The sequence below is a fragment of the Lissotriton vulgaris genome, chromosome 5 (assembly GCF_964263255.1).
Source record: "Lissotriton vulgaris chromosome 5, aLisVul1.2, whole genome shotgun sequence".
NCBI classification, from domain to species: Eukaryota; Metazoa; Chordata; class Amphibia; order Caudata; family Salamandridae; genus Lissotriton; species Lissotriton vulgaris.
Genome location: NC_141693.1, coordinates 858,835,297 through 858,862,599, shown reverse-complemented (window position 1 = coordinate 858,862,599; position 27,303 = coordinate 858,835,297). Strand labels below are relative to the sequence as shown.

General features: G+C 43.3%; 1 protein-coding gene across 1 annotated transcript in view; it reads left to right on the top strand.

The window, feature by feature from the left end:
• The window catches only part of LOC147711708 (heparan-alpha-glucosaminide N-acetyltransferase-like), a 1,547,073-nt gene that overhangs the window by 1,506,436 nt on the left and 13,334 nt on the right, over positions 1-27,303 (top strand). Inside the window, exons 16-17 of the mRNA XM_086920225.1 lie at positions 9,423-9,493; positions 13,150-13,262. Of these exons, the coding sequence (XP_086776351.1) occupies positions 9,423-9,493; positions 13,150-13,262 (184 nt within the window). The remainder of the gene's footprint in view (positions 1-9,422; positions 9,494-13,149; positions 13,263-27,303) is intronic.

Sequence of the window (27,303 nt, the reverse complement as noted above, 5' to 3'; positions counted from 1 at the left end):
GGACTGGTTTAGGACTTTCAGCCCTCATCAGCCAGGATAGCTTGATTTTAGTGGCATGGAGAGCATGGAACTCAAGTCTGAGCATACCCGTCCCACTCGGGGTGACAAATGCAAAAACAACAGTTGATGGACAGAATGCAGAACAATGTCATACATTCACCCCAGTACAGAGATCTGGGCCTAAATCCATTGTTGTTTTGCTCACCACACCATTTCAGTTTGAACCCAGTCATATGCAAATCAGTCTTGACCCTGTGCCCCATGGGAACAAACCATCCAGGACTGCCAAGCCAGGTCCTCTCTGGACTGGAAACAAGCATCCTAGGACCAGTTTCAGGCTTTCAGCCCTCATCAGTCAGGATAGGTTGATTCCAGTGGCATGGAGAGCATGGGACTCACGTCTGAGCATACCGTCCCACTCGGGGTCACAAATTCAAAAGCAACAGTTGACCGACAGAATGCAGAACAATGTCATATATTCACCCCAGTACAGAGATCTGGGCCTAAATCCATTGTATTTTTGCTCACCATGCCATTCCAGTTTTAACCCAGCCATATGTAAATAAGTCTTGACCCTGTGCCCCATAGGAACAGTCCAGCCCGATCTGCTGAGCCAGGTCTTCCCTGGACTGAAAACAAGCAGCCTAGGACCGGTTTTGGGCTTTCAGCCCTCAACAGCCCGGATAGCTTGATTCCAGTGGCATGGAGAGCACAGGACTCACGTCTGAGCATACCCGTCCCACTCGGGGTGACAATTTCAAAAACAACAGCTGATGGACAGAATGCAGAACAATGTCAAACATTCACCCCAGTACAGAGATCTGGGCCTAAATCTGTCGTTTTTTTGCTCACAATGGCATTCCAGTTTGAACCCAATCATATGCAAATCAGCCTTGACCCTGTGCCCCATGGTAACAGCCCAGTCCGAAATGCCAAGCCAGGTCCTCCCTGGACTGGAAACAAGCATCATAGGACTGGTTTCGGGCTTTCAGTCCTCATCAACCAGGATAGCTTGATTTCAGTAGCAAGGAGGGCACAGGGCTCATTTCTGAGCATACCCGTCCCACTCGGGGTGACAAATGCAAAACAACAATTAATGGACAGAATGCAGAACAATGTCACACATTCGCCCCAGTACAGAGATCTGGGCCTAAATCCATTGTTTTTTTGCTCACCATGCCATTCCAGTTTTAACGCAGCCATATGCAAATCAGTCTTGCCCTATGCACCATGGGAACAGTCCAGCCTGAACTGCCAAGCCAGGTCCTCCCTGGACTGGAAACAAGCATCCTACGACCGGTTTCGGGCTTTCAGCCCTCATCACCCAGGATATTACACCCTCAGCTATAGCTTTGTTTGTCCATGGAGAATTAATCTTCCCTCCAGTTGTCCAGCTGTTGCTAGCTACCAAGATCCCCCACACGACTGCAGGTAAGAGGGGGGAAACCTGCCTTCCCGAAAACTCGTGCGGCCCGGGGCGGACTGCCTCACCCACCCTTGCTACGCCACTGACAATGGTTTTATATCAGAACATCGTCATCAGAATATGGCCTGACATAAATATTATTTCTTAACTATCTTTAAATAATATTTTCCCTTTGGAGTTGATAATAGAAAATCTGTACCTTAACAGACAATATAATACAAACGATCTGTAGGACATAATATTTATATTACACCATATTTCTGACAAAAATATTCCTACCTACAACTGTCTCAATATACTCCATTTACACAATGCAAAATGGCATAATTGCACATTAATGGCTGTAATATACCGCACCAAATCTAGATATTTCCCAATATTCTGGTGTCTCTGAAAGGCTTTCAGAGCTGGGGCAGTCTGGCCTGAAATAAAGCGAAGTGTAATATGCCATGTATTATTATTATTGTTGAATATGGGGATGGGTCATGACTGATGAGATGGCAAAGCCGAGAGGGAGTGGAAATGCACTTCTCCCTCAATAATGGTAATTATACTATATTAAGCCATAATATACTCTGCACATCTGCATACATGTGTTATGCCATATTAGTATATTCGAACTTGTACATATCCATGAAGGAGCGTCACCATTTAAAAGAGAGGGGGCATAAAAGTGTTGATTTGTTGTATACTTTGGAATGCTGTGATCCGTCTGCACACTTCCGCCAGACGCTAGGAAGAATTTTTTTTCTATGAATATGTCAAGTTTTGTGCCAATCCAATAAAATGTTCATTCGCTAATAACTCTGCCACAGTTTAATCAATATGTGTCAAGTGTGGCAAGTAGTTAGCAATTGATACCCAGTACTGGTATGTTAGGTTACATCAAGACACAATTGTGAAACAAAGTAAAAAGGTTGGTCAAAACTATTTTTGTTTACTGATAACTTTGGCACCCTTTGATAGATCTGCATGAAATTTGGTTGCAACTTGGCACATTGACCTTCTTTTTTTAGTATTTTATATTTGTGTAGATCCACAAGGGTGGTTGAGGTAACAAGCATTGGCATAGCCAATAGGTCTCGCATTTGGGACCTTATAAGTATTTAGTTATGGAGCACAATATCCTTGGCGCATCAACATTAACTGCTGCATGGCTAAACACTTATAAGGTCCCAAAGGCGAGACCTATTGGCTATGCCAATGCTTGTTTTTCCTAAGGAGGGGGGAAACTAAACAGATGTAAGTATCAACCCGAACCTACAATGGAACCTTGCTAGTACTGGCCCGACCTCAAAAGGAGAGAAGGTGGAGGGGTGAAGAATCGGCTGAAGATAGATTATACACCATAAAAAGAGTTATCAGACAGAGGGGATACTTCTTCCCCAGACACCTAATCTTAAGAAATTGTCTCAAAGCAGTACCCAACAGGCGGCACTAAGAAGTGCCAATCAGACAAGAAAATCATGCAAAGCTGGCCAGGCAAATGAGTTACTGCTCCTCTCCTGAGATGCCAGACAGTTGTCCTTGGTAAACACATGTCCCGTAGTTCCCGAGGCAGCCTTGACATGTTTAGCTGTTTGAATCGTTGTCTTTTTACCGAGCAAGTAGAACATCAAGACCGGTCAAGGGGCATTGCAGGGAGTGCTTTGAGACTGTCTGTGGCAAGTTTGTAAGGAATAAGGGACAGTGTCCCGGGTGATTAGCTTCATTTAGGGACAGGTTTTCTACACGATTTACAGCAGGCAGCCAGAAATGGATGAGAAAAGCATATGGAATCTGTTTTGCACCCACACGGCTCTGAAGCTAAATGGAGCTAAAAATTACACACATCGATTAAAAAGCGCATGTTGAAAATACATGCTTTATTCAGAAACATTAAGATTTAATTTCCATTAGGATAAAAGACTTTTCAATATTAGAAATTATAATGTTTTCTATGGATATAGATTTAAATAAAACTTTTTACTGTCCTTAAACAAAATATTTCTAATCTGACTTTCTGTATGTAAATGTTACAATATTCTTTACACCTTAAATAAAGATATATTTTTCATGTGTCGTTCAAACAGTACTTGATAGGGAAGAAAAGACAAGAGTTTCAGGGTGGGCTGAGGAAACAGATAAACTGAGAAAGACGAGTGTGTGTGCTTTAGACAGACAATGCCACAGAGAGCAAAAAAGAGAAACAGGGAGAGGATACAGAGATGGAGATAGAAAACACAAGATAAAGAAAGGGTGAGAACATGAGATAGAGGAGAGGACTAGTGTGAGGGAGAGAGGTAGTGAAGGAAGGGGAGAGAGTGAGAGAGAAAGAGGGGGGGGGAAACGAGAGTGACAGAAGGCGTGCAAGAGAGCGTAATCCCAGGGTGATGAAGAGTTAAACTTCTGGAGTTTAAAATTCCTCACCACACAGAGCAGATATACATCTCCTTGCTGCACTGTTTCAAGTCCATAATTGTACCCAGTGGTCTAAGTGGGGGGAAAAAAGTAGGAGAACTGTGGGCGGAGACTCGGAGGGTGGGGATAACCCAAGGATTGGATCAGTGGGCGGAGTTAGAGGTGTAGCCAGAATGTGCCAAACATCCCAATTTTTAGTATTTGTTTGGCATTTCATCGACCAGTTACAGCTTATTGTGTTATTTAATTCAACCAATGGATACACTTGATTATTTGAGGCTTAATAGGAGTTATAGGTATTTAAATGCATTCACAAAGGGGAATATATTTCCAATCACACCATGTCCCAAATACGCTTTTAACTTATAAACTGCAAGTAACAAAAGGATCTATCTGACACAAGCAGTAACTTACTAACCTAGTTAACATTATGTGCACTTTGTGATCTGCATGGTACATGTTCTTTGCAGCAGGCACATTAACCCTCTGTGCCACCTTTCCAGGAGTCAACCCTTCCACTAGACAAAACTCTGATCTCTATCTAGGAAGAACATTAATCACCGAAGGTATTATGACATTTTTATTGTTGCTGAAAGTTGCTAGAGGCCAGGAAGGAAGCAGCAAGTTTTTTAAAAACCATAATATACTTGCAAGCACTGCACACCCACCCGAAATAGGTACCCACACTGTTTGCACTGCCATAATCTGCTCAAGGTTCATGTCACCTCGGTGACAGAGTCACAGTGACTGGATCATTGTTGCTCTAGGATGTGCTGCTTCGTAGGCCTGCCCGCAAGGCTGGAGGTGACCTTCAGTATGGATTGTGGTAGACAGACCTTCAAGGTTAACCCACACTTGCCACTGCAAAGGTCCACCTGCTGGTGCTAAGACACCTGGGCTTCAAAGGTCTAGTGGGGCTTTCTAAGGTCTAGCATGGGAATGTGCTCCCTCAGGAGAGTGGCCTGGGGGACTGGTCATGAAGGCTGAACCCGGCTCCAAGGTTCCAAATTCGACAGCTCTTGCCATAGTGCCACATCCTCTCCCCCACTGAACACCATACTGCCCCACTGATAAAAACTCACACTGCCTTCAGCTACAACCCAATTGTGCCCCGCTATAAACACCAGGATGTGACTTAATTCAAATTATGCATTTGATAAGAGTAATATGTTGCCTGAAAGAAAAAAAAGTAAAAGCAAACATTCATAGGGAGTGCAAGATAAGTAAAGCATGAGAAATGTAAGCAGAAACAACATGGTTACCTTAACGATCTCTCACTCACTATTCAGAAATCAGCGAGTGGTTTTCCTTGAAAAGTTAAGGACATGACTACAGGGCCCTGAAGGAAACCGTTTCAATCTCCATTGTTTATATCCTTGAATAAATGTAAACAGTACCGTTCAAAAGGACCACATCCATAAACACAGAGGTACACATTTTGTTTTCTAATCCACCCATCAATCAGATATTGCAATACATCCAGGAATGGTGCACTTCCCCACCTGGGGACAACAATTCTTTTCAAAGAAAGATGAGAAAAGAAAAGTAGCACTTCACTGCAAAGTCTGTAAAGTGAGGCTGATGTGTTTGGATGTGAATAAAACCAATCTCACCACTTTGCAACCACTCTGTCTTGCTTTATTTATTTATGTATTTATTTTTCATATTTAAAACCTTTTATTTCTCTCCTTACCAAGGCTGCACTTTGAAATAGAAAAATGTCAGAAAAAGGGCATTTCCCGCAAGAGTGTTTTTCTTTTTTGAATCCATTTCACAGGGAAGCAACTAAATTGAAGAAGGAAAGAGAGGTTGTGAACCGGTTCTTCAAGTCACGGTTTTCAGTAAGGAGCAAGACAGAAAGAGAGGGAGTAATAGGAAATGGGGGGGGGGGGGTCAGCTGCCAGCACAGAAGAGAAAAGGACATTGTCCGTGTCTTCTCTGGGCAGTAAGGAAGAAATAAAGTCCTTTTCCTTCTCTGCCCATCCCCGATCATCCACAAAAGCAACCACTCTCGCACATGTTGCCCCCTGCCCCCCATAGAAGTATTCTCAAGCCTCATTGCATTACAGCCTTAAGAAAAAGGAAGGATGAGGGAGTGTAAGATTAAGTAAAGCATGTGAAATGTAAGCAGAAACAAAATGGTTACCTTAATGATCTCTCACTCACTATTCAGAAATCAGTGAGTGGCTTTACCTGAAAATTTAAGGACCTGACTTCAGGGCCCTGAAGGGAACCGTCTCAATGTCCATTGCATATATCCTTCAAGAAACATAAACAGTATGGTGTAAAAAGACCACCTCCATAAACACAGAGGTACACATTTTGTTTTTCAATCCACCCATCAACCAGGTATTGCAATACATCCAGGAATGGTGCACTTCTGCACCAGGGGACAACAATGCTGTTCAAAGAAAGACGAGAAAAGAAAAGTAGTGCTTCACGCAAAGTCTGTAAAGTGAGGCTGATGTGTTTGGATGTGAAGAAAACCAATCTGGCCGCTTTGCAACCACTCTGTCTTGCTTTATTTATTTATGTATCTATTTTTCATATTTAAAACCTTTATTTCTCCCCATCCCGAGGCTGAACTTTGGAATAGAAACATGTCAGAGAAAGGGCATTTCCCCCAAGAGTGTTTTTCTTTTTTGGATCCATTTCACTGGGAAGCAACTAAATAAAAGAAGGAAAGAGAGGTTGTTAACCGTTTCTTCAAGTCACGGTTTTCAGTAAGTGAGGAGCAAGACAGAAAGAGAGGGAATAATAGGAAGAGGGGGTTCTGCTGCCAGCACAGAAATGAAGATGACATTGTCCATGTCTTCTCTGGGCAGTAAGGAAGAGACACAGTCCTTTTCCTTCTCTGCCCATCCCCGATTGTCCACAAAAGCTACCACGCTCACACATGTTGTCCCCTGCCCCCCTCAGAAGTATTCTCGAGCCTCATTGCGTTACAGCCTTAAGGAAAGAGGAAGAAGGAGGGAGTGCAAGATACGCAAGGCTTAATGAGCCTTGACAGAAACCCACATGGCAGCTGCCTGCGTGCACATGCACGTGACTTCAAGATTGAGGCCAGCAAAAGCCTCTGGTAGCACTTTCAAAAGCCACTCACTAAATTTCTCGCAGGGCAACGCATGCGCTGGCTCAGGGAGACCTAAAAAGGGAAGAGAAGCAAAAAAATGTCATTTGCTAATACCAGTGGCATTGTGTGATGAGCCTGCACAAAAATTGGCAGAAAATTCGATTTTTTTTTATTGAAATGTAACGTTTTGTGGCAATCCATCAACTGGACGAAGTTAAAGAGGTAGGGCAATAAAATCTTCATTCGCTTATAACTTTAGCACAGTTTGACAAATCTGCACCAAATCTAGGAGGCAATTAGAAAGTAAAACGTAGTGCAGATTTTTCCGTTTTTTGCAAGTTCAATGGGAGCAAGAAGTTAAAAAGGAAGTCAAAATATTTTTGATTTACTAGTAACGTTGGCATTGTCTGCAGTAGCTGCATGAAATTTGGCAGAGGCTTATCTTCTTTAATCTACCCTTGACTGTTGTCTCACCTTCATTCAGGCCCATCTGAAATTTAATTTGGCACTGTTTGAAGTATCCACACAGAACTTGGCAGATGTTTATCAGGTTTAGCTTATGTCAAAGTTTTGAGCGGATTGTTGGAGGTGCGGTGCAGAGATAAATGGGATGGCAATTAGAGTTTATTCACTAATAACTTTGACACCGCTCAATTATGATGCATGAAATTTGGCAGCTATCAAATTAAGCCCACTGCAAGGACAGGCAAGCCCTGCAACTAGTCCCAATTGCACATAGTGAATGGTGGTTGGGTGCCAGGCCTAGCCAAAAGCTGTGCACAGCACTGAATGGGTACATGACATGCAGTGCACAGTGTGGATTAAGTGATGAAAGGGGTCTTGGGCACAGAGCCTAGAGCTGCATGAAATGCCCACTGCTCACAGCCAAAAACCGTGCGAAGCTTGGGATGTTCAGCTACAGCAGGTTGTGAGCACGGCCTGACGTCTCGGATGAAAATTAAGCAAATCGGAAAAAATAAAATTCATTAAAAAAATGACAGTTAAAAGTGGCTTATGGTTCCCACTCAAACTCGTCTAACCAAGGTCTTTTTGCCAATTATGGGTAGGAATGCACACAACACATGCCATTACTCGTGCAGTCCACCATGCTCAGAACGCCAATTTGGCAAATGCACAAAATCAAACAAAAGACCATAATGGGTGAAGCAAGTTATAACGTGCTCTGTGCATTGCTAACCATAACTGGTGAGATTGTAGTGGTTCAATAAGTTTTGGTCAGAACCAAGACTCACTTTTTAACTGTGCATCTTTCAGTGATATGTAATATATACTTATCTTTGCATGTGGATTTAAAAATCACAAATTGAGCAGCAAATAATTTTACAAAGATGTGTGTTGACAGGAGGCGTACGAGGGGGGGGGGTGGAACAGAGGCAGGACACGGGGTTTCCACTAGGGGCGCATCATTCAGAGGATTACATGTGGGTGACATGATGCTTCAAGAGAAGGGTCTTCAGTTCAGGCAGAAGACAAGATGATTTGACACTTATGCCCCGAAACCATGGCTTAGACTCACACCTTACACAAGAGCAAATGGAGTTTGAGGTAGGGTGACCAGATGTCCCTCCCTGATTTGTCCCGTCACTCATGGTTTTTCACCAGCTGTCCCGGCAGATTTAATCAATTTTGGCTCCTGTCCTAGTTTTTAGAGGGGGTCAACTGAAAACAGTGAGAGGCACTTTTTTAGTTGTGCTAAAGTGGGCTAGTTACCACCTGTTATAAGTAAGCAATTTAATTACCCCCTTGGGTGCTTATGACAGAACCACGCCGTCATGATTCACGGGCGGCGTGTGCTCATGGCGGCGTGTTCCGCCCCTGCCGCTCCACCCACGCGGCAATAATTCCCCACCGGTGTGGGTGAATTAATGAGCGGGCGGGGTCATGATGGAACCACGCCCTCATGAGCACAAGCCACCCGTGACTCATGACGATGCTGAAAGGTCATGAGCACCGAAGTGCCGCGCTCACCCCCTAGCCCCCCCAGCGCTGCGGTAGAATTCGCAGCGCAGGGAAGGGGTTAAGAGGTATGATGCTGGTTGCAGAAATTACTTTTTTTTTTTTTAAATTGCACCTTCTGTGTACCTATGTTGATGAGAGCTGTCATTCTGCGCCATTTCGTAGATGAAAAATTGTAGTCCTTCTTCTATTTTTCCAAAATGTCCCGATTTTTGGTTCTCAAGATCTGGTCACTGTAGTTTGAGGTAACCGAGGACCTCTTGGCACTCCATAGCCTCACTCCTCTGTAATTACACAAGGCAGTGCTGCACTTTCCAGATGTATGGCAGCCATCTTAAGTTTGATATGTCCGGGAGAGCTCCTGGTTCCTCCTGCACGAGCGCACCTTTCCAGGCCCGCGATATATCTTTTGATTATCTAATCAATGCAAACACTTAGAGCTTGGCATGGCCGTCTGTCCCCCACCCCCTTCTCTCCGATCCCTGAGCGAGACATTGCCTTACTTATTGCCTCATATTGACCCACGCTTTGATTTTATTCCTTCAGGGGATTCTCTCGGCCATCCTAACCAAGTGTTCCAGAGACGAAGGATTTATTCCCGTCAATAAAAACCTCTGGTAAGTGCTTTTCTGACTCCAGGCTAGCGCGTGTGCTGACCAAAAAAAAAGCGCGAGTTTGAAATGGTACAGTCCAGCGAGGGCCTTTTACAGATTCCATGCAAGGAGTTGTGGCAAGGTGATTATTTGGGGTTATCATACCTACAGCAAGATTAGAACATTGGTAGGTAATGTACTTACACAAGTGGTACATGGTTGATTGCATAAAAATGAAATAAGGAATAAAGAACAAATATTATATTTTATTTTCTGTTATGTTTTGTTATAGCATGTCCTTATCTGATGTTGCATTAACCTATTTCATGCTATCCTATCGTATATTTTCTCTTGTATGCTCCTTTGAGATATTTTTGAGTGTTAGAGATTTCCTTATCCTGTTATGTTGCTTTATATTTTGTAATGTTGTATTATTTCACTTTAAGCTTTATTATCTTATGTCATTTTATATTACCGTATATGTTCTATTACTAGAGTCTGGTTCGGGTCCTCTGAGTAGTGTTTGGCTTTGCACCTACATTTGGGCCCAATCCTCGATGACACAAGAACGCTGATTTCTGCCTCTGTGTGACAAAAACAACCCTTACTTAGGCCATGCACATTTTACTGAATGAAAATCCTACCCCCAATGAAATTCGACTATTGTAACACCATCTACACATAATTGTCACAAAAGCAATGTAATAAAGAATGTAGTAAGGCCCACTGTACAAGTTAGGTGGAATAAGGTGAGGTTTTTAATGCTAAATATCTGTATCCCTTCCTCACCCTTGAGGTATCTACAGCATGTGGTAATTAATTTATGTTCCTAAATTTTTAACTTACAATTGAGGCATGAGATCCGGAATGGCAATTTACACAACAAATTCCACATGCTTTGCCTTTTTATGTGCATTTTTCCCAGATACACTTTGGCAGGTTTAACTTGTCAGAATCTATCAGGGCAAAACTGCAAACATTCGAAAATGATCACACAACTTGTAATTCTCATCCCAGTGCAAATACGCGTTTACACAGGGATTTGAATTTAGTCATACACTTGAAATGAGGTGCTAACTTTCCAAAATACAACTGCCCAATTGTTCATGGGTCTGAAGAAGTGTGGCCACGCCAGACTGCATCTCCAGCCTCACCTTGGACTACCATGGAGCAAAGGAAAACTAATGAGTGAAGTGTCCAAAGCTTTCTAGTTAGATCAATTAAGTTGATTGAATAAGATCTGAGGTGAAAGACATCTTCAGGGCATTCTGGGCAAGAGGAGTTTACCCCTTTGTGTAGCCTACCTCCATCTGGACCACAATAGCTGAATTCCCACAGACCGATCACTCAAACAACACTCGCCAACATCACACACTCCACAAGGCAGTCCAATCATATCACAACACAGGCAGACAAGACAGGACAGAATAAACTCTAAAACTAAAACCCCATAAAGACTGCTTGCATGGAACTGGAGCTGTGGCTGATAAATACAGGACTTGAAGTATTTCTGTCTGCTGGCATTTACTACATAATACTTCACTAAATATTTGCTCTTCAAAGTGCGGAATTACAGCTGAATTCTAAGAAATCTCATAGAAAAGAACATGCAGAAACAGGTGCTACTTCACGTATTTCCACATAATCCCACATTTTAGGCTGTTTTGCTGGAGCAAATTTCCCTAGATTTGACTTGGTGAATTTGTCCCTGAAGTTACCTATGGTGATACCCAATCTGATACTGCGGCAGATCTCTAAATACAGATTTTTCCATAAATACCTCTTCGATATTTAAAGCCCCATGGAATGTGAGCCATAATGTCCTTTGCAACTTTACACCCCCTATAGCCCAAAAGGGGCAGGAAAAGCCTAAGCTACAGGGACGACCCGATTCTGTAAATGTAAATATAGTCCCCTACAGTAGACTGGCATTGTAATTTAGTACATTGTGCACTACCTCCTATAAGCAGAAAGGGACCAGTTGATATTCTGAAAGGATCTCACAAGAAGTTGTCCTGTGAGCCTTTTGGGATTAGATATTTCCTGTCCATTTCCCTGCTGGAGGTGTACTTCCGGGAACGCTTGAAAAGTGGCAACACCACCTAAAACGTGCTGGGAACAACTGCAACCATGTTACTTTTGGTAACACCAAGTAATCTACCCTATTCTGCTGTTCTCATTTGTCTTTCTATGGTGAACTTGGCCTTGATTCACAAAGCTCTTGTCCACAAGTGAATGTGACTGCTAACAAAAATTCAGGAGTAAATCACACTCAAGTCGGGAGCAAGGCACACCTAGAAAAAAAAAGTTAAGTCAATCAAGCCCCCTGTGGGGATTCTATTGCCCCACGATAACTGGTCAGCGAGAGACCAGAATATGTAAATTATACCAGTGCTGGACAAGTTTGGACAATGTCACTGCAATCATTCCCCATCATATTTAATGACCTGCTGGTGAAAATGTCAGTACGAAAGCGTTCTTTGCCAATTTAAATTGACTGCCGCTTTTATATTTTTTGACCTGGGTCCAACATGGTCATCAAGTTGCTGCTTCCTGAGGAAGCCTTAGTGTGAGTGTTGCAAATTTGTGCATTTCCCCCAAAAAAATGATGTTAGGAAAAGTAAGCAGAATAACAGGCAAAATTCATGATATTCATGTAATGGTACCTTCATTGTAAATTGAACGCAAGGATACACCTCAGGTTCAAAAGTCACTCAAAAACCTCAAGGTAGGTGAAGACATTCTGCTCGAACCTGCTTTGCAGGGTACATTTTCTGTTAGAACAGTCCTCCGCAGCAAACAATTGTGTGCAATATCACGCTGGCACACTTTTTGACATTTTACAAAATTACGCAAATGATTGGAGTGTAACAAACTATATAGGGCATATTACCAAGGGCCTTATCGCCGCTTTAGAGGGAATTTTTCCCGCTAAAGCGGCGATAATTTTATCGCCCTATTACCTAGCTGTCGCTAACACCAGTTAGCGACAGCTAGTAGGAGATAGCGATCATCTTGGGGCCCACTTTGCATGTCAGCGATAATTATCGCTAATGACATGCAAAGTGGGCGTGCCAGGATGTTAGCGACTGGAAACAGTCGCTAACATCGCTATCTCCTATTACCTACTTTTGGAAATATTCGCGCTAAGCATGAATATCTCCAAAAGCTAACGCCTGCCCAGAGCAGTTCTTAGCCATGTTATCAAATGGTAGGTGGATAACATGGCTAAGAGCATTAGCTCGGTAATGCATGAATATCGCTGACTTTTCAGCGATATTCATGCATTTCGTCCGATTTTTATCGCTTTTGAGATAAACCTTGATAATAGCAAGGTTTATCTGCGATAAAAATCGGTGGAGCTTGGCGATAATAATATTGCTGCTAAGCCAACATAGCAATTATTATCGCTAGTTGTTGGTAATATACCCCTATATAACTCACTTTAGGGAGCACCAGGGATGGGCACTGGAAATGGTACGGGAAGGTTTTTCCTTTGACTTTTTAGGGCTGTCACTGGTATAGGATTATTAAACTTGAGTGTGCTGTGGAATGTAGTGCACATCACTAGGACACAGCCTGTAAGCAGGGCTCAGTTAGTATGTTCCTAAAACCCTAGCAAGTTCTGAGATCCGAGGCATCAGCTGATCCTAATGCCTCGCCTGTCTTTACTTCTGCAGGTCTCTCTCTTTCGTCACTACCATGAGTTGCTTTTCCTTCCTCGTGCTGGGGGTGATGTTCTACGTGATTGACGTAAAGCACTGGTGGGGCGGCCAGCCATTTCTTTTTCCAGGTATGACTTCAAATCTGCAAAACGTATGAAATTATTACTGTCTAACTGTAGAACTTGCGAGAGGACTACTTTACAATGATATAACCTGTGACATCAATCTCACCCTGTGAAGGAACTTGTGAAATCACTACTAATTTCTATTTTCCCGGAGACCTTGCTCTACCTCCGACTAGTGCATCCCCTGGAGTACCTAGTCACTTTCCACTAGGCACCTTCGGGCATCCGACAGTGGAACTTCGGACCTTGCGTTTCTCTCAAAATGTGATTGTAAATTGTACATACTTGCCCTTTATCCCTTATGTATCCAGCCCCCCACCTCCTAGTCCTTTGTATACTACTGTTGTTTACTGTAAAGCGCTCTGATACCCCAACGGGTCAAGATGGCGCTCTATAAAACCCTAAATAAATAAATAAAAACTACTGCCCACTTAAAAAACTTGGGCAGGATTAGTGCACAGTATCAGGATGAGTGAAAATGCCTCTACATGATTTCTGAAGGCTTGACATCACTATTGCACAATTACAGGATGCGTGGTATAGCTACAGCATAATTGCTGGTCTAGTGACATAAGGATGGCATAATGTCCTGATTTGTGAGGTCACTACTACACATTAAGACGATTAATGAAATGACATCTGCACAAATGCAAGAGTCATGGCACAATCGTGTATAGGTAAGACTAATATCAGATCAAGTGCACAAGAGCGGGTTGTGATATTACATACATTTGCAGTAATTATTACATCGCCACTGCACAATGTCTGAACTTTAGCTTCCATACTGTATAATTATAGGACTTGATGTGCGACTTGTTGAGCCTGTGACATCACTCCTGCACAATTTCTCATGTAATTGCCAGTGCACCATTAGCTGCATTGCATGAGCAGTGTCATTGCTATAGCTATAAGTCAACTAAATGATTAGTGACATCACTGTTCTAGGTTAACAAGTCAGAGTACTGCTTAGCTGATGTATTGATAAAATGACCACTGCTAATATTAGTGAGGGATGGGACTTGAACCAAACAGCACTAAGACCCTTATTATGAGTGCCTCAGAGGAGGTGGACAATATATTATTGTACCCGGAAAATTCCCATATCCTGGAGTTTTGTATTTACCAGGTGTGATAATTATTCTCTACTATGAGGTTAGCCCTTAGCATCTCAACTAAATCCGGAGGTGCTAAACGTATATTAAAACAGTTACCAAAATTTCAAGTGTCACATTACTCTTTGATTTATAATTCAGTGCTCTATTGTGTTAAAATTGCATCTAAACCATGCCTTTGTATTGAACGCCAGACATGCTACGAGTGCAATGTATTGCCCATACAATTTCTAAATTCATGCAGCGACAGCTGCTTTGAGGCACTTGCACAACATTCTTCCAATTTCACAGTTCATTTGAGACGTTTCGGCCCATATTTATCAATATGTCACTCATCGCAGCGAGCTACCTTGCTGTGCTTCATGAAAGGGAAGGGCAGGAATGCACTGTATTTAGCATAATACAGTGCACTCTGATCCCAGCCTGCAATGGCGTACAAACTGTTGCCAAGCACCAAAGCAGGCATACTTGCACCATGATGCATGGGTGTCTGCGTTGCAGACAGGATTGTTTTTTTGCAGAAAGGGATACCTTCCTGCACAAAAACAATCCTCAGAGGAATGTTCTTCTTTCTATGTGCGCTGCACAATGCAGGTCACTCAGAGGAAAGAATGGAGAAACAAAGGTATTTCCCCTTTTTGCGCCACTGGTGGGGAGGCGAACAATTCTGATCCATTGCCAGGTCTAACAGTGTTGGTAAACTGAGAATTTGTCAGAATGCATGTGTGGATGTGTGGTGAAGGACCGGGTTTTAGAACCCAGTGGCGTCAGGGAGAACGCCCGATGCCTTCAAGTTCCCCTGTCTTGGTAAACAGAGACACGGGATACTTCTTGATGACGTCAAAGACCAAAGTTTATTGGCTGCAACCAGGAACAGAGATCTACGAAGCACAACACGGGTGGTTCGCTAGAGACTGCACAAATTCAATGAGCGGAGCATGGTCTTTTATGCCAAAAATCAAGCCTCAGGCAACATTCCAAATTAACATTGGGTTCATACAAACTAACCAATGACAGTGTGACATTTTGAAAGTAACGTATGACGACAATCCCACTCTCCGTTGTCCAGCCCACCAGAAATGATCTAGCACATTCCAAATTTCTTGCTCGCTCAGGCTGGACAAACCCATCATAAACCCTCAACCCAAATCAGTGATTATGTCGTAAAGGAAGGAACAGAAACAGATTGGAAGTGAGATAGAAAGGTGGGAGCAGTGTACCATAAACTCGGGCCTGCCCTACTCTTTGATCTTTATCTGACCAGCTGCTTAACAAAGAACTGGCTCAGCGAGATCGACCTCGGGCAAGGGAGTCAGTTCGGCCAGGTCATTCAGAAGTCAGCCCTGGCATACGTGTCTCAAGGACTCGTTCGGCCGCAGTCATCGGCCTATGTGAGGGCTACCACACAAAATGGCTGCCGTACACAAAATGGAACCCGAAGGTTCGAACGAAATCCCCAAATACGTAGTGTTCTCATTGAGCAATTCATGCGAAAACACTCACACACACTACACTCGTGATGTGCGGTCTTCTGACACCAAAATCGTCTATTTCCGACGACTTTATTCGAACGGGTTCGGAACACCCGAACCAGACCCACAAACTCACGGAACTACAGACCCTCCTTTTGCCCTTACATGGGCAACAGACCCAAACCCATGTTAATCTGAATCCGGATCTATATTCATCAGATCATCAATATGTTGCTGTAGCATCATCCTATTACTTAGTACCTCTCTATGGACAGGCCTCCTTGCACACGAAGTAGCACAGAGGCCACAAATAGCAGGAGCACACTGTACACAAATACAGGACAGGAAAAGGATAGCTAAGACCATTCCAATGACCATCAAAATCTTCCAAACCCAAGTGGATATCAATCCCCATAACCATCCCATCAACGACCAATCTCCTTTGTCCAAATGGACAGAATCGGAGATCTTATGTAGCTTAGAAATGGCCTGGAAAATTGACGGAGCGTTGTCTGGAATGAAAACGCAGCAGCTTGATTGAATCAGTTTACATACTCCACCTCGGTCTGCTAGTATGACATCAAGGGCAACTCTATTTTGGAGTGTCATAAGCCTATCCGACTGGAGCTCAGCAGTCAAGTTACTAAGGGCACCAGCAGTTTCGACTATGGTGGACTCAACCACTCTCGTCAACTGGCGAATATTCCTGCTATTAGCCATCGGTCCGCAGAACGGCAGAAAACCCTTAAAGAAATCTCCCAACTCTTGCCCTGCAGTGTCTTCTTGACTAAAGACACCTCTAGCAACTCTCGTCTTATGGTAATCTGCCGCAGCTGTAAAAGTGGGAGGCAACAGGAAGGAAACAAAACATGTGCCCGAAAAATCAGGGGGCAACCATGTATACGCTTTGTCATAGCAAACAAAGTAGGTACCCTTAGCAGCTAAAAATGCTGAGGAAGACTGGGACGTAAATACGTGGGTATCAGTACAAACGCTCTTCCCTAACTGAGCTCTCGGATTCTTGCCATTACCCTGCAGACAATAGCGACCCTGATGGGGCACTATCCAAATCGGTGGAGAACTTTTCGCTCGCTGGTTAACACTCAGACTAACTCCATATCCAGTAACGTTCCAACCAATATATGCTTGTGTCTCGTCTCTCGGAATAGTCTCATACGAACTAATCCCTCTAATCATGTCAACTATACCCTTGACCAGAGCACTATTCTTTGGGTTGTCTTTCACTGAACGTTGGGGGTAGACACTATGGGCATAGATAAACATCGTTCTGTAAGCCCAAATCGAACCATTTAAACTAAAAGGCAAAACTAAGTACGGAATACCCTTATCGGTCGTATGGGGCATTAGACCACAGATCCAACAGTTTGTCGTGTTCATCACTAACTGGTGTTGGTGCAAAAGTTGAATAAAGGAATTATTGGCAAATTCCAATCGTCTAACTACCTCAATTTCAGGCAAAGGATGAAAAGAATGAGAAGAAATAGTAGGTGGAGGTGTAGGTTGCACAGTGAGAACAAACGTTACTTTAGAAGAGAATGTCACATAACCAATTATGAATATCATCAAACTCAATAGCAAAAATACACACGGTATTAGAAAACGTTTCTTTGAGATCAATTTACATATTTTCTTTCTGAAAATTATTGTCCGCGCAGGTCTTTCCAACTCGAAGAAATCCATCCTAAACTAAATATGCTGCTCGCGATGGTAGGGTGTTCTATGCTAAGGAATGCCTCTGTCAACCCAGGGCAATGCCCTTAGGCCAACCAGAACCTTCGACCTAGTGTCTCAGGCTTGCACTCCAAAGACTTAGGCACCGCGACCCTACAGCTGAACCCGGATGGCGGTTCGAAAAACAAAGATGAGTAGATCCTCGGTGGAGAGTTAACCTGCAAACAGAAAAATAAAAAAAACTTTATTCGTACTTTATTTGTCCATGACTCTCGGTCGCAAATTATAGCGGCTTCTTCCAGGCAATTCTTGATCTTTAAACAATAAATCAGGCTCAGTAGTGTTCAATCGATTCGAAGGAGGCACAGCTTCTTGTAAAAGATCGTCACTTTGTCTCTCAGAGTTCGTACCAATCAGACGAGCATCGCTGAATGGAAAAAATCGTGGAACAGTTTCTGTTTCAGAGTCTGGAAGTACCTCCTGGACCCACTTATCGTACGGTAAGGGCAAAGGTGCTCGCTTACAGTGTACTCCGTGGATCCAGTTTCTTTTGCCTTGCACTCGAACTGCAGAACGTGTAGACAGGAGTACTTGATAGGGTCCCGTCTAACGGGGCTGATCGTTCTTGCTCCGCTGGAAATTTTTTATGAAGACCCACGAACCAGGTTCAATAGCGTGGCCTGGATCCTCAGAAGCTTGTGGGAGGCTATTGTGCACCTGTTGGTGTAAAACACGCAATTTAGTCGTCAGTTCGTGCAAATAATCAAGCAATACAGGGTACTCGATTTCACTAAACCTAGTTGGCCTTGGCACACCCCAAATGTTAGCTGGGCGACCAAAGACAACTTCATACGGACTCAAACCCATTCTCGAATGCACAGTCATTCTCGTGGATAAAAGCGCTAAGGGCAAAGCATCTGGCCACTGCAGACCAGTGCTCGCTTGGATTTTGGCTAATTTTAGCTTCAAGGTGCCATTATAGCACTCAACTAAACCAGCTGATTGGGGGTGATTTGCAGCGTGGAACTTTTGCCGGATCCCTAGTCCCTCACACACTCTCTTCATGACTTGACCCACAAATTCACTCCCATTGTCACTCCAGATAATTCTCGGCATTCCAAATCTAGGGAAAAATTCTTTTATCAGAACTTTCGCTGTGGACAAGGCAGTATTGTCCTTAAGGGGATAAGCTTCAACCCATCTAGAGAAGGAGCAAACAACCACCGGGACATATTTCAGGTTGTTGCACCTCTCCATGTGGATGAAATCTAGCTGCAAAGCCTTGAACGGATACGTAGGAGGAGCATAATGACCAGCTGGTGTTGGAATTCCCTTACCAGGATTGTACATCAAGCACACCATACAGTTCATAACCAAATTCTCTGCACATTTTGGAATTCCCGCATTCTGCCAAACCGGAGCCAACAACTTACAAATCCCTTTCACGCTGATATGTGCCATTCCATGAGCCATTGTAACAACTGGGAGCACATACGCATTAGGCAACAACCTTCTCTGATGCTCAGACAAATCAATCCAACAACCATCCGAATCCAATCTACACTTGCTTTCTCTCCATTCGTTCAACTATTTCTCTGTCGCCACAGCTTGAATGGACTTCACACTCTCAATCGTATCTTCACACAAACTCTTCTCTGGAACCCATCTCGCCGGACCTGCAACATACATTCGACTCAACACATTTCTCGCAGTTTCTTTCGCAACTTCATCCGCAAACGCATTTCCGCGGCCAACATCATCTGTGACTTTCTTATGGGCACTGCATTTAACAATCGCTACTTGTAACGGCAAAGTAAAAGATTCAAGAAGTTCATTCACCAACTGCCCATGCTGGACCTTCGTCCCATGCGAAATCAGGAACCCACGTTCACGCCACAAACGTCCAAAGCTATGAGCACCGCCAAATGCATACTGGCTGTCAGTATACACATTCACTCGTTTTCCTTTCGCCAACACACATGCTCTCGTTAATGCAATCAATTCCGCTGCTTGTGCTGAATTATGTGGGATACGTTCAGCTTCAACAATCGTATGCAAAGTCGTAACAGCATATGCTGCAGTCGTATCACCATTCGGCAACTTAAAGCACGAACCATCAACCCACAAAGTACCATCACACTCAGGAAGAGGAGTGTCCCTAAGGTCTACTCTCCCTTTCGTCTCTTCTTCAGTTCTCAGAAAACAATCGTGCTGTTCTTCACTATCTGCCTCAACTGTAATTGGCAACAACGTGGCTGGATTCAACGTGTTGCATCGTTTAATATGCACATGACTCGCTAACAACGTCAACTCGTAACCCGACAACCGAGCACTAGTTAAATGATGTGTCTTCGTACGGTTCAACAAGGTATCCACTGCATGTGGAACCATGACCACTAACGTGTTGTCCATAACCAAACTAGCAGATTGTCGAATTGAAACAGCCGCTGCCGCTGTGGCTCTCAAGCAACTCGGCAACGCTCTAGCTACCGGATCTAAAGTCGATGAAAAGTAAGCACACTGATGTTGATTATCGCCAAACTGCTGAGTCAAGACTGACAATGCACATCCCTCTCTCTCGTGGACATACAATGTGAAACGCTTACTGTAGTCGGGAGTACCCAACACAGGAGCTGAACACAACGCATTGCGTAATTCGGAAAAGCTCTTTTGACATTCGTCAGTCCAAGGAATAGGATTTGGAGTATCCTTAACAGTAAGGGCTATCAAAGGCTTTGCTAACAAAGAAAAATTAGGGATCCTCTGTCTACAGTACGACGTAATACCCAAAAACGCACGGACTTCTCTCTGTGTCGTAGGCACACTCATTTTCGCAATAGCTTGAATTCTCTCTGGGGTCAATTTCCTTCCCTCCTTCGATAAGAGGTGACCTAAGTAGGTTACTTCTTGTCGACAATATTGCAACTTGGAGAGAGAAACTTTGTGATGGAAATCAGACAAGTGGCGTAACAACGACAAGGCGGCTTCCCTACAAATCTCCTCAGTATCAGCGGCAACTAGCAAATCATCAACGTACTGAATAAGGGCTGCACCATCAGGTAAAACCAACAGATCAAATTGTGTTTTCAAAGCTTGACTATAAATCGATGGACTCTCGCAATAGCCTTGAGGAGCGCGCTTAAAGCGGAAACTTCGTCCTTCTAAAGAGAATCCAAAGATGTCCCTACTCTCTATGACAATCGGGATGCTGAAGAAAGCATTCTTCAAGTCGATCACCGAAAACCATGTGGCTGTAGCCGGAATCAGAGTCAACAAGGCAGTTATATCCGGTACAACAGGAAACTGTGGAACAACAATCTTGTTCACTTCGCGAAGATCAATGACAAACCTATATACAGGAGGCTGTGAAGAATCAGTCCTCTTCAGAACAGGCAAAACGGGACTATTGCACACATTACCTCTCGTTTCCTCAATGACACCTTTTTCGATCAGATCATAAATAATCGCTAAAAGTGCACGCTCACCATCACTCGAAATACGATACTGTGGAATGCGTGGTAACTTAGCATTCGCCTTCAGTGTCACAACATATGGGGGGATTTTCAATAGGCCCACATCAGTCGGACCAATAGCCACAATGAATCTGGTAAAGAAGACAATTCAGATGGAAAACTATCTTTCGACAGGTACATCGGAGAGATCACTCTCTCACCCAAAGTAAGATGTACTCCCGACAGAGAACAATACAGCGTTGCATACAGTCTCTTCAATAAGTCCAATCCCAACAAATTCTCATTTCAACCTGTAGTCAAAAGAAGGGGTGTTTCGAACTTACGCGGTCCAACAGAAAGAGACAATGGATCAGAAATCGGATTTATAACGGGGGCGCCAGAAAAACCTACAGAAACATTATCAAAGCCAGACAAAGGCGCGCCAGGGAGTTTAGAATGCATAATAGAACTCTTTGTAGCACCAGTATCTAACGGAAAAGGTTCTGACACACCTGATGCAATCACTTCAACATAAGGTCCACTCTGATCTACTGGAACTGAAACAACTCCCTCTCTTTGTCCATGGCTATCCTAACAATCATTACCATTTGCTTCATCACCTTCAACATAGTAATCATCCATATAGTACTGTGCTGTCCTACCAGACGAACCTTGCTATTGATCAAAACTATTCATCGAGTTCTGTGGAGGCAATGGACGTAAGTTCTGTCCGTGACCTCTACCTCTAGGCGCCTGTTGAGCACCTCGACCTCGTACACCAGAAGCACCATTCGTACGCTGTAACAAAACTGGGCAACTATTCTTGTAATGACCCTCTTCTTTGCAATACGCACACTGATTAGGCCCATACGGCAAACGTTGTTGAGAAGACTCGTTCCTTTGCGAGTTTCTCGAATATTGCTGAGGTTGCTGATAATCGCGCTGATTATTAGTATGAGGTGGATAAGCTTGTTGTAGAAGAACTTTAGTCTTCAATTCCTTAGTCTTCTTATCCGCTTTCTCTAACTCATCTTTGCGCCTATTCTCATAGTACTGGGCCGTAGCTAAAATCTGCGCTGACGTAGAGACAGCCCAAGCACTCTCGGAATCCTTCAACTTAGTGCACAACTCGGGAAGCAAATTATGTACAAACTTGTCAACGAACAATCTCTGGCCACCCTCGGTAGCCATGTCCTGACCACTATGATCTACAAAAGTTTCTTCAAACCGCGTGAAGAAATCAGACACAGTCTCGTCTTTCTTCTGCTTACATGCAGACAACTTGTCCCAATTAACACGCACTTCGGGCATCAAAGTCTTCATATAGTTAATTATCCTACCAGGAAGTTCAGTAATGAGATCTTCAGGCTTAGCACCTCCAACTTGTCTATCATTTGCAGCAACAAGATTAACCCATGTATCACCTAATTCATTATCATGATCCGTATGTCGAATCACATTCCAGATAGGCTGTGGAACAACATTGCCAAACAACATATCTATATCTGCTAAATTCATGACGCACGTTCCACTGACTGGACAAACCGCAGGTTACTAGGGATGACCGGACAATAATCCTCTGACATAATCATAGGACCGATGTTAGTTCTTCCTCCAGATCTCTAGAGCTGTCCAGATCATATTAATACTCAATTTGTTGCAGGCCACATCTGACTGGCTAGTCATAATGATGTTTTTAAAACAATCAGCAAATGTAGGTGAAGCCTCCGATTTCCATACCCAGCAAATTTCCCTTCTAGCTATGACTATTACATAAAACAGAAATTTTGAGGCGGGGGTACTCATACAGTAGCCCGACGGTAGACCAAAGAAAACTAATCTAGTGCTGACTTCAATTGGCCTTAATAGTACCTCCTCCAGGAAACCACATACCGCAGCCCAGTACGGAGCAATCTTTGGGAAGCCCATAAACATATGTTGATCGTCTGAAGCCTGGTGCTTACGTCTAGGACAATACTATGTCCTTGTGGACACCTTGGATAGTTTAGCCGGAGTCCAATACACTCTATAGGCTGTGTAAAGGTGATTCCTCATAAGATTCTCTGGTTTAAACACTGTCTGGGACATAATGAAGGAGTCACTCCAGATTTTCCATATCTCCTCTTGGTTTTCCATAAGGACATTACCCCAAAGATTCTCCAGCTCGGAGTCCAAACAGTCCCTTACTTCCGTGAAAGCCCTATACCAGAAGGAGACCTCACGTTTCCAAGGGCCCGCTCTGGAAATGGAGTCAAGCGGCAAATTATCTTCTTCATTACCCCAAGATTGTGTTGCCCACCAAACAGAGAGCTGGTAAAACTTAAATCTTGTTAAAGTCCCATTTTTCAGGTTGGAGAGGGACTCCCAATTCATGAGCTGTAAGTTTTTACAAAGGTCACCCCATATCCTAATACCAGATACTTTAAGCAGCTGACATAGTTGATCCAGGAATCAATCGGGAGTGCCAGGAGAGTCCCAGATCGGAGCCTGTAAGGTGTAATATGGTATCTCCAGGACTCTCCGGATATATCCCCAATTCTTAAGAGCAGCCAGCAGGGTCTTCTTTTTGTAGAATTTGGGGTCCCCGAAGTTAAAAAGAAAAAAATCCTGTCCCTGCGGCACATCATGTAGCATTGCCCGAAATAAAAGGCCCTGCGATGAAGAATCTAATTTATTGGCTAATATTCTAAAATTCTTAAAATGGAAGGCGTGACAGTACGCAAGTGGATCGGGTAAGGCCAAACCTCCAATCTTCAACCCTCTCCTTAGTTTCTTCCAGGCTATTCTAGATGTTTTTGTTGCCCATAAAAAGGAACCAATCTTCCCTTGAAGGCTGGCAATATCCTTAGAATTAAAGGTTAGTGGAATTGTATTGAACAGGAAGGTTATTTTAGGCAGGATCGTTATTTTGACGAGTTTAACTCTCCAATAGATATTCAGTGGTAGACTTCCCCATCTTAACAATAACCTACACACCTCCTTGGATTCCTTCTGCCAGCTAATCTTGGGTATATCCATCAGTTTCTGGGTTAAATAAATCCCAAGGTATCTAATCTGCACTCTGGCCCCCTGTATGGTGCCTAAACTATTCCACCCCATAATATCAGTTTTTTCCCTATTGATTTTATAGCCGAGCTTCTACCGAATTCCTCAGCCAGTTCGAATAACCGTGGGATTGCGTCAATATGATTCGAGGTGTACAAAAGAAGGTCGCCTGCATATAGAGCGGTTTTAAGCTCTAAATCCACAATTTTGAAAGGTGTAATGATACGATCCATTCTGAGTGCACATACAAAAGGCTCAATATACACATTAAACAATGAGGGGGACAGGGGACACCCCTGCCTTGTACCTCTAAAAATTCTAAACCACCCCGTTAGGGCACCATTAACTATGACTTTTGCCCTAGGATTCAAAGAGAGAGATTTAACTGCTCCAATAAAATTGAATGGAAAACCAAACGTATTCAGGGTCTCCCAAAGATGCTCCCAGTTAACCTGGTCAAATGCCTTAGCGGCGTCGATTGCAATGATGGTAAGTGGCAACTTTTTGTCCTCCGCGAAGTCGATTGCACCGATTACCTGGAAAGTAAGCTCATTAAGCTGCCTCCCTGGTATAAATCCTCTCTGATCTGGGTGTATGATTGTTTTAATAATTCTGGCCATCCTAGTGGCCAATATGCCAGAGAAAATCTTCAGGTCAGAGTTTAATAACGAGATCGGTCTGTACAACTCGATTTTTTGAGGATCTTTGTTTTGTTTAGGAATCAGTGATACCATAGCTTCTGACCATGATAAGGGGATACATTCACCTTGTATGAGTATTTTATTAAAAAGTACCTTCAGTACCGGCACAACCTTCTCTAGAAGACCTAAATAGACTTCAATTGGTAATCCGTTGTGGCCGGCGGCTTTGCCCTGACTCATTTTCCTTAATTGCTCTCTAATTTCCCACTCCGAGATGACAGTGGCTAGATATTCCTTATCCGATTCAGACAGCTGCGGTAAATCCCTACGGTCTAACCATCTACTAACTTCCTCTGGTCCATATATAATATCCTCTTGATATAGACCCTGCATAAATGACCAGGCCTCCTCCATGATTTTATCATCTTCTAATAGCAGCACCCCTGACCCCCTTTGCATCAAGCTCTTGATGCTATTGCTCACCCTTTCTGTTCTTGTCTTCCACACCAGGAGGGAGCCACATTTTTCGCCATAGGCGAAGTTCTGTAATTTACTGGCCTCCCACCTGTCCTTAATGATCTTATCGTTTCTAGCATTAAACTCCGCTTGTAGACTGGCCAGCTCCCTATCCAATTGAGGAATATGCCCCCTAGCTGTCAGGGCTGCCTGTTGTAACTCCAGCTCTTTCTCCTTAATATCCCTAAGTCCTTCTATTTCTCTTTTCTTGCTAGTATTCCTCTTATGGGTCATAAGGGAGCTCAGAAGCCCCCGCAGATTTGCTTTAAAGGTCTCCCAGACCACATGTTCCGTGGAGGAACCTGTATTGAAGCTAAAAAAATCACCTATTCTGTCATTTAACTCCCCCTTCACTCTCTCATCCAATAACAAAGTCCTTTCTAGGATCACCTTTTCTCTGTCCTCTTAAACCCAAAATTAAGGACTAACTCCACTGCAGAATAATCTGAAACAATCGCTGGAATATAACTAATTGATCCTACGTCTGAAAGCAGCCTCTGATCTACTAAAAAATATTCTATCCTTGAATATTGCTTGTACTTCTTACTATTGAACGAGAATTCTCTTACAGTATCATATTTTGCTCTCCAAATATCAAGCAAATTAAAATCCTTCATAACGTTCCTAAGTAAGGAAAGTGCTCCAGTTGGAACACAGTATTTTGCTTTGGAAGTCCGGTCCAATTGTTTATCAAAGACTATATTAAAATCCCCACCAAGTATGACTGGGGCAGACGTATGTAGCAGGCTAGTCTCAAATTTCAAAAGGGGACCAGAGTTGTCCTCGTTGGCCCATAGTATACAGCGTAAACAATTATCAACCCGCATATAGACAAAGTTGCCACCAACCATCTTCCGGACTGGTCTGTGTCCAATTTAGCAACCTTAATCCCCTTGTTTGCTCTTACCACTATTGCTACGCCTCTTGTGCACCCTTTTTGTTTAGAACATAACACTTCCTGCACCCAACCTAATTTAAAGGCTTGCTTACAGGCCATGGCTTCCAAGTGAGTTTCCTGCAATAAGTAAATATGTGCTTCACTATTTTTTAGAAATTCACAAACCTGAGATGGCTTCCTACCCCCTCTTAGACCGTTCACGTTCCAAGAGAGGAGTTTTATCTTAGTTGACCTAATCATAGCCTACCCGTATGAGCTATACATCTAGAGTTAAAGAAACAGCCTTCTTTTATTTTGTATGAGGCCAATTTTCCAATTTCACCCCCCCCCTCCACCACCCTCCCTTGCACCCCACCCGACTCCCCCCTGAGGAACCCACCCTTGATGCTTGGTGTTGGGACCGCATTTTAGGAACCCTCCCTAAGGCAGCATAGCATCCTATTCATCAAAAATGAAGAGAAAAAACATTCCAAAGAACACCCAATGTAACTTTACTTTATGTTTTTTTTATATGTATATATATATTTTTTTAATATATATATATATATATTTTTTTTTTCAACTCCCTTTGTTTTTTTTCCCTTTTCCTCCCTTTTCCTTTCCATATCTACTTTTCTTTTTTTCCCTCTTCTTTCTCTTTCTTCTCCTTTCCCTTAAGTACTTTTCCCCTTTCCCTTGCCCTTTCTTTTCCCTTTTGCTCCCCTCCCCCCCCCCCCAAAACCAGACCTTACCGCATAGCATTCACCTCACCCTCTCATCTGGGACCGAAGGTTTTCTACATCCTCGGGTTGACTACAATTATACATCTTATTTTTCCACATTATTTTTAATAATGCAGGAAACTTCATTTGAATTTGCGCCCCAATTGATCTTAATTCGGGCATTCTGGAGCCTAGCTCCCACTGCCTTTGCGCTGTTCTCCCCCAATATCTGAACGAATTTGGTATGGGTTGGTCCGATGAGGAAGAGTAGACCGTGTTAAACACCTCCCTAAAATTAGTTCCTTGATACTGTAAGTCTGAAAATTGAGAATTTTCCTGGGGGATTTTCTATCTGGATGCAACCTGAAAGGGTCCCTATGTACTCGTTGTATCTCGGCCTCCAGATCAATATCTAATCGATCTTGTAACACCCCTTCTCTTAACAACTTACATAAGAACCCCTTTATGTCATCCCTCTCCTCCCCATCCGGTATCTTCAAAATCCTAAGATTATT